The following is a 13,122-nucleotide window of genomic DNA, read 5'->3' as shown; positions in this document are numbered from 1 at the left end:
GGCCAGATGCCTCTATGGAGACTCAAAAAATTAAAAATATTTTTTTCATTTAATACCAAAATCGATACTACTAAGGCGACTCCAATCGGGACCAAAATTTATAGTTGACATCTTCGGCTATGATAGTATCGATTTTGGGTATTAAATGAAAAAAATAATAATTTCAATTTTTTTAGTCTCCATAGAGGAATCTGACCTTGGCCCCCTGTCCCATACGCCTTAACCGTCTATAATCGGGACCAAAATGTAGGGGTTGAGGCTTAGGAAATCTGATGTAAAAACTAGCTTCCTACATTTAGGGACCATCCTAATGTACATACATGAACACATGCATACATACATATATATGCAGGTCGGTACACACTCGCGCAGAAAATGAATACTCGAAACATCGCCAAGGTGGTAGGATATTTTAATTTTAGATACTACTATTTTTACATGGAATGAAAACGGAATCCCGACATACATATTTAGCATTTGAATGAGATATTAAAAGAAAAAAGAAAAGCAGGTTCGCGAAAATGTTGTATGTTCATAAATCCATACATACTTACAAAACCAGCTCTCGTACTCATAAATAATGAATAGATTTTTCATAGAGGAAGCAGTTAAAATTATTAAGGATACATTTTTCGTATTCAAGAAGTCGGCAGCCATGTGAACAACAGTATTAACATACCTAGAGAAGGGGGTTGGAGCAAGGCAGCCGAATAGCGAGACAAAATATGTAGAACAGGTGCGCTGAAAACAGTTTCAAGCGAATATATGGATATATCTACATACATACCCTTATACATATGTATGTACGTATGAGCACATATGCATTTTTGTATGCATAGGTGCTTCATAACAACCCACAGCACACATCCTGGAGAATCTGCATCGCTGAAATATTTTGAGTGAATAAAATTAATGCACAGTTGCTCACACATCTAAACTATTTAAAGCTTTTTAGTACCTTAGGAATGTGCATAAATATTTAAGCAGATACAAGCGAGCATTTATTTTTTGTACTCGTATAGATATTTATGTATGTATATATGTACATACATAGGTGCATGTGTTTCTATGTGTGGGAGTGTGAGGTGAATATTTTTATTAAATTTCATGCAAATCTTAAAGACTAAAAATAAAATTAATTAATTTTTATATTTTGAAACCAAAAAAGATATAGTGAAAAGAATTGCGTCACGGCTTTTCCAAAAGTGACATTAGAAACTTCTTACTTTGCAAGATATGATTTTCGAATGACTAAGAATTTAAAGTTTTAGTACTAAAAGCGAAAAAACGCGCTAGTTTTGATTTTTTTAGGCGATTTTATGTATTTTAGTCTTAAAAAAATAAAATGTGTTACCTTCATTATTCTTTTTCTTTTTATTAAATGGCGCTTTAATCAACAAAGCACGCCAGTCGTTTCTCTTATTTTCCAATTTAAAACTCGCAGTGAAGCCAAGTTCTTCTCCATCTGGTATTTTCATAGCAGAGAAGGTCTTCCTCTTTCTCTGTTATCAGTATGACTGACGACCCGCGTTGTATACTTTCATAGCTGGATTGTTTCTGTTCATTCGTACTCCAACCCAGTCGCCGTGCTTCAATCCGCCTCACTATGTCTATATCGTTGTAAAACTCATATAGCGCATCGTTCCTTTGTCTGTGGTATTCGCCATCTCCAGCGCGCAAAGGTCTTCCGCAAAATGTTTCCCTCGAAAACTTCAGGAGCCGCTTCATCAGATAAAACTACCAGAATCAGAACATCGCGGTCTTGACTGACAGCCCAGCGGCTATCAGGGCCCCCAGACTCATCAGGTAACTCTAAACTGATTACGGAGTGCCTCGGCAATACTCTTGGTCTGAGCAATCGTGTTTGGGTTCTCTGCGAAGAAAGGAGCATAGACACATTTCATCACCCGAGAGCCCTTTCGTGGCTTAGGAAAAGGGGAGCCAAAGACATGTGGGTGAACATTTAATAACCGAGAGCGAAGTGAAATCTTTAGATTTAGGCTCCGTAGTAAAGTTTTTCTCGGATACCGGGTTAATATACACACTATAAGTCCGTGAAGGGGGCACAGTAGATACTTAGATTTATCCTCCGAACAATATAATAATAATTATCCTTAGCATAGATATAGTTTTATATGTACTTAGTTAGAAATATGATTTCCCGCAAAAAAAAAATAAAAATAAAAATAAAATATTTTTAATAAATGGGAAATTATGTTCTTTTTGCAGATTCTCACAAGTGTCTCTTGTCTCTAGCGTTGTCTGACAAGTCCTTTGCGTGTATATCCCTATTAAATATGAAGCTCTTTTGTTGTATTCTTCACTGAAATACCAATTAAATTGCACTCATCTTTGTTTACTGCATGCAATCACTTTGCACTTGCTCACATACATACATACATACATACATACATACATACATATATACATGCATATCTGCTCAACTTCCACTTGTTATGCTCTCATTGCAGGTGCTGTCTCATCCTTGAATTCCAATGGAGCTGCACAACAGCACAACTGTCACTGCCTGTCATTGATGATGCGTTGGACAACACTGGTGCTGGCGGCTTGGTATGCTCAGCAATACCTCCAACAATTATGCCAGAAATTGTTTGTTTGGCGAAAAACAATGACGCCAACGGCAATAAAAATGCAAACAAAAGGAACGACAATGGAAGGACAGCAAGAAAGGGCTATAGTTGTTGCAGCCAAAGGCCAACGACTAAGTGGACCAAGTGCTGATGAGGCAACTTCAAATGTGACAGTAATGAGAGTAACAGCAGCAACAACAACAATTGCAAAAAATACTATTTGCCACGATTGGACAGTCGCCGCCGAACAAACAAAACATCGGACGCGAAATGAAACGACGAATTCACAATTAATAGAGAGGATAAATATGCAGCGACAACAACAGCAACAGCGGCAATGGCAGCAGCTGCAGCAACGACCAAACAGAGTTAAGTGCGAAAAAAGACGAGCAACACAAAAACAAACACTTCCAGTGCAACTACAAAAGCACTTGGGGCGTAAGGCGGCAACATTGGCAACAATACGACACACAATTAAAGCGAAAGCAACAACAGCAACAGCAAATGCGAAAATGAAGCAAGTAAATGCACCGACGACAACAACATGATTTAATTGCCGTTAGTTTACTGTGAATTCAAAAAATAAAATAAAATAAAAATGAAAATTATACAAAAAAAAAACAAAAAATATTGCAAAAAAGGCAAAGGCATAGTGAAGCGGGAAATGAGGCAAGGCCAGCAAAACTTCCGAAGAAAAATCGTTGTACTCTCTTTGGCGTTACTAATGGATTACTCCGGCATAGGTATATTTAAGTATGTAGACCAGCTCCTATTTAATAAACGAACCTAAAACTAAATTTGTCTGTTTTCAATTCTCTTTGAATCCCCGCAAAAGTTTTAGTCTCGTTTTAGTTAAAAACTCGTTAAACTCTCGGCATTGTTTTTTTTTTGTTTGAGTTGTATTTTATGTTGTTTATAAATAGCAATGTAAAGTTGTCAAATTGTAACGAATTTTTCTCACAGCTCTTTTCATGGAGCACATATTTATGTAAGGAACTCTTACAAAGCAACTAGAAAATAAATCAATTCCAGAGCATTTTTTTGTGTATATACGTAAATATAAACGTATGTACATATATGTATATAATCTACAAAACATATATGTATGATAAAATAAAAGCAAGAAAAAACAGAATGCACAAAATCCTATCCACTAAATATAATCAATTACATATTTGTTTATTTATATACATACGTACATACTTTTTATATAAACATATATGTATGTATATTAACCCAATTTAACACTTATAGAAAAAGTCCCACATAAAAAACTACAACTGTGCATTTGCATTTTTTTTTTTTTTGTATATCGACAAACAATTTAATTCGTTTTGCAAATCTAATCAAAATTGCAATTATAAACGCTTAATTTAAGTACTTAAGTACTTATGTACTTAAAGGTTTGTATTATGTACACACGTATATACATATATACATTTGTACATGCAGCTCTCAACCATCCGCCATAACTAGTGACACAATCAACTATGTGCGATATTTAACAGTTGATTAAAACTTAATTTTGCGCAAATAAATATTGACGATAAATGTTTAATTAAGCATGTACAGTGGTTGAAAAAATTATAGCCGCACAACATTTCGACAAGTTTCAAAATATTGTTTTTTTTTTTTTATTTAATTTGGTTTATTTTTTATTTTTTTATATAATTCATTCTTTGACAAACCCCGAGTAAATCCAAGTTTCAAACTTTGTGCAATGTTAGAAAAAAATCAACATACTTTCGTAAATGTATCGAGCTCTTTTTATGAAATTTCCTAAAAATATTCTGAGTACGCAGTTTTGTAGTCCATTGAATTTTAGTAGCATAAAGTACAAGTTTGAAATAGCTAAAAATTACTGCTGATTTTTTTAGAATTTTTTTTGTTGAAGATATTATGGTTTTCTTCCCTATAAAAATAAATCGTGTCTTACAGCGTTATGATTACAGCAGAAAGTGGGGTCTTAAAGTCAATATAGCAAAATCCAAAATTTTGATATTTAGGAGGGGTAACAGAGTTGCTTCTTGGTATAGCTGGAACTTTGGTAATGAGCCCATTGGGATTGTGATCGAATGCAAATACCTTGGTATCACTCTGAGCTATAAACTCGCTCATTCCGTCAACGCTACTTGTCTAAAATGCATTAATAATCTAAGTTTCTATATATCTGAAAAATTTTTAATTTTCGCCGCAGCTGCGAGATCGATACTATTTTACGGAGTACAAATATGGGGTATAGATAAACATGAATCGGTAGAGAAATATCCGTATGTATGTTCTACAGATATATACTATTTTAAAGACGAATTTTCCGCTCATGAAATCGGTTTGGTTTTTGTGCGCAAGAGGTGGGCTACTGAACATAAATGCGTAAACTTTCAAGAACGTTGTTGTTGTTGTTATTGTAGCGGCTACAACAACCCCGCCCAGATCGGTTAGTCCCTCAATCGTTGTCGTCAAGCTTCACTAACGGCAGCCCTTGGAAGCGTGCAGCCTCGACGGGGTCTGTCCATAGGGGCAGGGACGTTAGCGTGGTGGGGTTTAGAGGGCATACGAACAGATGCTGTGAGTCATGGGGCGACTCTCCGCATGTCGGGCATTCGTTGGGAATGTCTTCGATTAATCTGCTGAGGTATGAGTTCAACCTGCTGCAGTAACCAGAGCGCAGTTGGGCTATTGTGGTTCGAGTCTCCCGAAGCAGACGAAGTTCTGTCTCGTCTACGTCTGGTGATTGCGTGCCCAGAACGGCAATCACAGGTCGGGAGTCTACATAACTCAAGACTGCCTCTCTGTGAATGCCGTTCAAGGCCTGTCGATAAGCTGTCGGGCCCAGAGGTTGTCTGATGAACCTCTGGACTTCGTCCGTCAGTTCGTAAAGATGCCTCCTGACGTGCCTGGGTGAAGGCTCTTCTGCAAGGAGTTGCCTGTTTGGATGGCCAGTTTGTACCTAACTTGGGGAAGGTAGAAAATACACTCCACGTTCTTGGTACATGTCCAATCTATAGTCGGTTTGGAATCTGGCTAAAGTAATGAACATTTTAAATGGCTGTGATTACTCAGCTTTGTACACTTACTTATCACACTGTTTAAGGTATAGGAAGTTAATTTTAACGAAATTCTCATAAACCACACTAAATTTATTATTATTCAGCCATTTGAGGCTGGCACTCTATTCTTCTAGGATTTAATGGGCTTCAAAACTGTATACTCTGAATCTTTCTGGGAAATCTTATTAAAAAAGTTCCAAATTTGTACGAAAGTTGGTTGATTTTTTTTTTTTTTGATGTTGCACAAAGTTTGAAACTGTGATTTACACGAGTTAAGTTAGAGAATGAACTATATATATATATATTTTTTTAAATAACCAAAATTAAATAGCTACAAAATAGTATGTTAAAACTTGTCAAAATGTGGTGCGGCTATAATTTCTCGAACACTGTACATATATATGACTATATATATATCAAGTTTGTTAGTGTGCATGTATTTTACAGTGAAACAGAATCGATAAACATCAAACCAACCATACTCTCCGCATTAAGTGCGTCCTACTGCGTTCCGTGTATAAATATATAAAAATGTCTGTACTATATATGCAAAAAAAAACATGTGCATATGTGTATGTTAGATAGATATATATGGTAGATGCATCGATCCATTTGAGACTTTGCACAATGCGCCCATCAAGTTTAGCATGATCTGCTGTGTCATCAACCCAATATGGGTATTCATTTAATCGCGTAAATGCTTCGTAGCAGCGTAAACCTCGTACATAAACCGGGTTTCCCCACTAAATTAAGTAAGTTTACGAGGTTTACGTATTTACGAAGCATTTATGACAGTTGAGAAGTGCAAGCAATTTAAATGTCGTGTAAACATCCTGCTTGCCCTAGATGATTTGGCCATCTGGTGAATGCAACATAAGTTAGGAAAAGGCCATGATTAAAACATAGCTATGTATACACACATACATATACAGAGATCCACTAAAGTCTTCGTACAGCACCTTTTTCAAACTGTATTAACAAAGAACTGCGGTGATTAGCAGAAATAAAAATATAAAAAAAATATGGATGAAAATTGATTTATTAGGTATTTCTTTGTAAAACAATAAGTAAAAGAATTTCATTTTATTTATACTTCAAAAGTTATTAGCTAAAACCTAAAAACACTCGTTAATTTTTTCTTTCACTAAAGTCTTCGTACATTTATGAGCTAATTAAGCAATAAACGCCACTACCACCTTGTTGTACAGTTTTGAGCGTCTTCCATTAGACCCAAAAAAAAAATTTTTTTGGATTCGGCGACACTGTGCCAGAACTCACGAACGAACTCCAAAAGCTTTTTACGGTTCACTGCATTAACGAAAACTTCCGGTTAGGTGTTCGAGACCGTAACATTCATCGCTTTTCGTATACATAGTTTCAAGATGCACTGCTTTTTGTTTGGATTTAAGAAGTGATGCAATGATTTGCTATGCACTTAGGAATGGATGCTCGCTTGCCATCGGTTTTATTTGTCGTCTATCCCCATGAGTGAGAACTACAGGCTGCTCTGAGTTGGGTTTATAAATAGTAAAATGTTTACAGCAGAATGTCAAGAGAGTGCAACAACTATTCACCTGCAAGTTTTTACTAGTTTTGTGGTCAATAACTCTTCTTCTCAATTTCACGCTCTATTTTTCTTTTACGCGCTACAATTTTTTACTGCAGAGGTTGCTATACACACCTATTGCTAGAGATGAACAATTTGCAACAACAAATGAAAACACTAATGTACGAAAACATTATTGGATGCAAGTTATCGATTTTTTTTCTTTTAGGCTTATAACTTCCGCTCAAATTAAAAAAAAAGAAAAATATTTTGATGATTTGTGAAACATAAATTTTTTTGTAAAAGATTTACATTCAAACTTAAAAAAAAAAATAGCACAACTACGCTTTATATATATAAAATTTGCAAAAATTTGCGTCTAGATTTCGATCTTCGTATTCAGCATTTTTTAGAACAAATTTTCTACAAATTCAGCTAAAATACGGTGTTAACTTTGATGACGATGGCTTGTGCAAACTGTTTCGGTTTACTTTAAAAATTGTGGGTGGACGGTAGCCATAACACCACCAACACGCAGAGCTCCCAACTCTTTTGCCGTTGAGAAAATATCAAATATTTTCAACGCATTATGTAGACACAGTGATTCAAACTAGTGTCCGCTCCGATGTTGATTCTTTTCCAACATTTATTGTTTTTCAAGTTACAGTTTTTTGTTATATTTTTATAAAAATATTGTTCATTCTTTATACATATGTACATATATCAAAGTTTAGGACTTTATACAAAGTAAAAAAAAAAATCTAAAAATGTTCAACAAAATTTCGAAATTTGTATTCTGAATCTTTAGTTTCATAGCCCAAATAAGTATTCCCGCCCATGCTGATTTTTTATCAAACATTCAACATTCAGTTTTATTCAACTTGAATTTTTTTTTATAAAAATATTGTTCAAGCTATCAAAGTTTCAAACTGTAAAGAAAATTAACGCATTTATTTATCGAATTTTCGAAATTGTTAAGCTGAATTTAGTTTAGTTAGCTCATAAAATTTTAGTAGTTTTTATAAATTACACTTCATATAATTAATAGAACCGCAAAAGACCGAGTTTCACTGCACTTTATTTTACATACTAAAATTGTATAGGCTATAAAGCCATTGAAAGACTTTTATTTACATTTTCATAAACAATATTTTTATAAAATAATATAATATAAAAAAAAAAGACTTTTATTTACATTTTCATAAACAATATTTTTATAAAATAATATAATATAAAAAATTGAACTTGTAAAACATTTTAATATTAAAAAAAAAAAACAGCATTTGAACACTTTTTTGAGTCACTGCATAGCAGCATTTTTACAACACTTTTTCTTATTTAAAGACGAAAGCTCAATCTATTCCTTTGTTCTTTTATTATCAAATGCAACTCCAAAACACTGTAAAACTATATAAATTATAAAGCATGTAAAATAAGCGATGTACTTTATTAAGTAACCCTAAGCAGGTTTCCCTTATAAAAAGACGAATAGAGCGTTAGATATAATAAAGAAGATATTCGTTTCGTTTATTATAAGCCAAAAAAGGACTCAAAAAGCAAAAAAAAAAAAAAACATTAGTACCAAGCTGTAATAAAAAAAGATTGTCCGATAGAGTCTGCTGAGGTAGCTGATTAAGGTGAATATCTATGTAAAAATGTGTTTATAAATAGATATACTAGTTTGTAAGAGCTAAGAGGCTAGCATTAATGAAATTATTAAAATCGTATGCTGCAAAAATGTTGTGACAAAAAATTAAATCTACATAGCAGATATAAAAAACAAGCTAAGGAAAATAGCACCATTTAGATATATGTAAGCCTTTAGTTTACAACGGGAAGGAATTAAAAAAATAACAAAAACTTAAAAATTAAAAAAAAAAAATTAAAGTTGTGGTATCGCATAAAATATATTAAAATATATTAACGTAAAAAAAATTTAAATAACCTAATATAGTTAAGTAAGCATGTACTTAATTACAATACTAGTCTGCTTCTGTACGATTATGTGTAGATATGTATGCTTGTGCCGCCTCGACCTATTGGATACGAATGCGAAAAAACTACTTCAACACTTTTTTAAAAGCTGTCTTCGCCACCCTACGCTGCATAGTGGTTCAAGACTGAACTTTAAGGTTCATAATTCTATGGAGCCTCATTTTTCAACCAATTTGATTAATTTTTTTAATGAAAGCTTATAAAATTAGCAAGTGACTAGTTGAGCTCGATTTTTGAATTTTCATATCTTTATATTAAATTTTTTAGTGAAGATTGCGGAAAAAGTAGCAGTTACGAAAAAATCGGCTCTCCTGTTCCAGTTAATAAATGTTACATAAAAAAACCTATTTGAAAACACTTTTCGGGTTCCCAAAAAATTTAAAAAAAAAAATCACAAGAAAAATTTTAAATGTAAAATTCACCAAGATAATATAAAGCATACAAAAAACTTTTCTAAAGATAAAAAAATTTTAATTTTGGTACCATTTTTTTAACATTTGAAATTTTTTGGACTTTTTCCTTTCGGGTGAACTTAACAATTGTTTTCAACAATTTTTAACCGACTTCCAAAAAAGGAGGAGGTTATCAGTTCGTCGGAATATTTTTTTTTTTTATGTATGTTACCGCATAACTTTGGACCACCGATTTCGATAATTCTTTTTGCATCGGAAAGGTAGTGTCTCAGAGGTGGTCCCATACTAATCTGGTTAAGATCCGATCAGCGGATCATGAGATATATATATATATATATGGGGCATTTCACCTCAAGTGACCCAACTTTTGAAATCTATGTCTTCCGATCGGGATGAAATTTGCACCAAGGTTAGTCCTAAAAAATAGTAGTTATGACACAAAATTTCAATGGGATCGGTCAAACACACTCCGAGTTGGAGGGTCTAGAATTTTGACATTTTGGTCAAACGGCCATTTTTTCGGATCCATATAACTAATTACCTATTGTATTTAGAAAATTTTTTCAGGAATGTTTTCGATAGATTTCTGTTCAGTCTTTACAAATTTTATTTTTTTTTAATTAAAATGAATTTTTTTAAATTTTTTTTTTTAAATAAAAAATAATTTTTATGTTTTTTTTCAAAAAGGGGTATTTTTATTTTTATTTTTTTTTGCTCAAAAGAAAGCTTAGGTATTTTTCTTTAAGAGCTGTGTGGTCGCTTAGTGGGATGCAACTTGTGTATCAATCAAAATTAGTGTTTAGTAACTCGAAACAGCGGTTTTTTTAATTTTTAATATATGACCTATTGTCTTCTTTTTTTTCTATTATTGTGTAAGTGTCTCGGAAACCTGAAAATAAAACTTATATGAGAAGGTATATACAATTACCTTTCCAACGGTATATAACACGCCTAACCAAAGTTTCATACCCTCGATACTGCCATTCCCGTAGTTAAGGATGATTAAGATTTTTCGTAGTCTAACACAGCAGGTACTCGATTTTGTGCATCCAAACTCTTTATTAATAGCTTTGCAGAATTTTGAGTATTAGATTTGCATACCTACTAGCACAATATTTAAAAGGTATGAAGAATATGGGATTTTCCGGAAGTTAAGGATGATTAAGATTTTTCTTTGTACCTAACCACAGCAGATTCGTCCAAACCTTTTCTCAATAGATATTCATACCTACTCGCGCAACCTATAAGTAGCTATAATAAATCAGTGTATGGTCATTTTGAAGACCACTTTTTTAGAAACAGCGTTAAAATAAAGACTGTGTTATTTACATAATTAATATTTTCAGTAGCTATGGCTCATAAAAAGGCTAAACTTGATAAAGAAATTTTTGCTTCTTTTTGCTTTAATCCCTTCAACAAAAAAAACCACGTTTCTTCAGATACACGACGGCTTTCTGACGGCTTAATATCAAAATTCCCTACGCTATCAAAACGGATGCGAATTTGTGGATCGTGCAGGAAAGAGCTCAGCAAATTGAAGGAATTGCCGACTTCGAAAAGTAATGAGCCTTGTGAACACGTTATTCCAGATAGAGACCATATTGAATCTGAGAAGGATGACCGAATTTCCGATGACGATGGCTCCAACTTTACTGAAGAAAATATGACTTCAAGGGATGAGTGCCAAAACCAATACCACAAGGATGCAGTAAAAGTACTTGAGCAAAGAAAAGAAAAGTACAAAACTTCAACTAGTAGAGCAGAAAAAATTCAACTTCTCACGCTTGCTCCACCGACATGGAGTCGCGCAAAAACAATGGCTGAGTTTGGAACATCAGAAAGAAAAGCCAGGATTGCTAAAAAATTAGTTGCAGAGCATGGCATACTCACACTCCCAAACACAAAGAAAGGAAAACCTTTAGAGTGAAAAACTGAAGCTCTAGTGACTCAGTTTTATCAGCGCGATGATATGAGTCGCCTGATGCCAGGGATGAAAGACTGGGTGTCTGTACGAATTGACGGTAAGAAAGTTCAAATGCAGAAGAGATTAATTCTCTGCAACCTGAATGAGCTGTTCGCGAGCTTTCAATCTGAACACGAGGATATTAAAATTGGATTCACAAAATTTACCCAGCTCAGGCCAAAACATTGCGTCTTGGCAGGAAGCAGCGGAACTCATACAGTATGCGTTTGCATTTATCATGAAAATGTGAAGCTGATGTTGAAGGAAATCAACTTGAATTATTTAACAAATGATTCGCCGGAAGATTTGAACAGTTAGCGTGATTGCCTTAAATTGACAATGTGTCCTAATGTATCAACTTCTTGCCACTTGGGTGAATTCTCAAATTGCCCGGGAACTACGTTCATCAAAGAGAATTTGGTCAAGTCTTTTGACCGAGAATTTGTGGAGGAGGTCAAATTTGAATCTTGGCTGCAGTCTGAAAGGTGCACATTGAAAACAGTTATCTTAAGTGTGGACGATTTTGTGGAAGAAATTTGTACCGGATTGGTAAACTTGAGAACCCATGACTTTCTAGTTAAGGAGCAGTGGTCATTCTTCGAAAATTTGAAGATACATTTGCAGGCAGGTGAATTCGTTATTTCATACGATTTCGCAGAAAACTATAAATATGTTATCCAGGATGCCATACAAGCATTCCATTTCAATAACGACCAAGCAACTATATTTACAATAGTTATTTACTACATGAAAGATGGAAAACTGGAACATAAAAGAATGGCAATCATATCCGACGATTTGAAGCATGACGCCGTTGCTGTTTATGAGTACCAGAAGATAATACTAAATTATCTAAAATCCGAATTCACAGTAGCGAAGGTATACTACGTTTCGGATGGAGCTCGTCAGCATTTTAAAAACAAAAGTAGCTTTGCAAATCTTATGGCTCATGAAACAGATTTCGATACACCAGCTGAGTGGCATTTTCATCCTACTGCTCATGGTAAAGGAGCATGTGATGGTATAGGAGCAAATATTAAAAGAAATGCAGCGAAATATAGCCTCCAATGCTCTCATCAAGCCAGTATCTTAGATGCGAAAGCTTTATTCCGGTGGGCAAAGCAGTACTGTAAAGAAACTGAAATAATTTTTAGTAGCAAAGATGATCATGCGGAAACTGCGAAATCACTGAAGAGCAGATTCGATGCTGCAGTAACAATCGATGGTACCGCTCAATATCATGCTTTCATACCGATTGGCGATGGAAGGCTCAAGTTAAAGAAGTTTTCTTCCTCTACCCAATGTGATTTCTTTCCAAAAGCGAAACCCGAAGTGAAATCAACAGCAGAACCCAGTAACCCTAAGAAAGGATTGACAAAAAAGCCACAAAGAAAGGTGGAAAATAAGGTGGATGGAAGGCTGGCTATTATAAAATTAACTATCTTGTATACTTTTTATGTATCTATTTATTAAATTATACATATATTAAAAACTATTCTAAATAAATAAAAAAATTCATAATTTTGACCAATTCTATAGAAAAACAGTTATTTTATTCCAAAGG

The 13,122-nt window shown here is 34.1% G+C and overlaps 1 protein-coding gene and 1 long non-coding RNA gene across 11 annotated transcripts in view; one reads left to right on the top strand and one right to left on the bottom strand.

The window, feature by feature from the left end:
* LOC118735978 overlaps positions 1-3,388 on the top strand; it is a 154,016-nt gene extending 150,628 nt beyond the window's left edge. For all 9 annotated transcript variants that reach the window (XM_036466062.1, XM_036466067.1, XM_036466068.1 and 6 more), the window contains one exon: positions 2,472-3,388. In XM_036466062.1, the coding sequence (XP_036321955.1) occupies positions 2,472-3,139 (668 nt within the window). In that variant the 3' untranslated portion in view covers positions 3,140-3,388. The remainder of the gene's footprint in view (positions 1-2,471) is intronic.
* The window catches only part of LOC118735985, a 310,322-nt gene that overhangs the window by 176,618 nt on the left and 120,582 nt on the right, over positions 1-13,122 (bottom strand). The window lies entirely within an intron of this gene.

This window comes from Rhagoletis pomonella, unplaced genomic scaffold, assembly GCF_013731165.1.
Source record: "Rhagoletis pomonella isolate Grant_MI unplaced genomic scaffold, Rhpom_1.0 Rhpom_scaffold_00003, whole genome shotgun sequence".
NCBI classification, from domain to species: domain Eukaryota; kingdom Metazoa; phylum Arthropoda; class Insecta; order Diptera; family Tephritidae; genus Rhagoletis; species Rhagoletis pomonella.
This window is presented reverse-complemented; position numbering and strand designations above follow the sequence as displayed.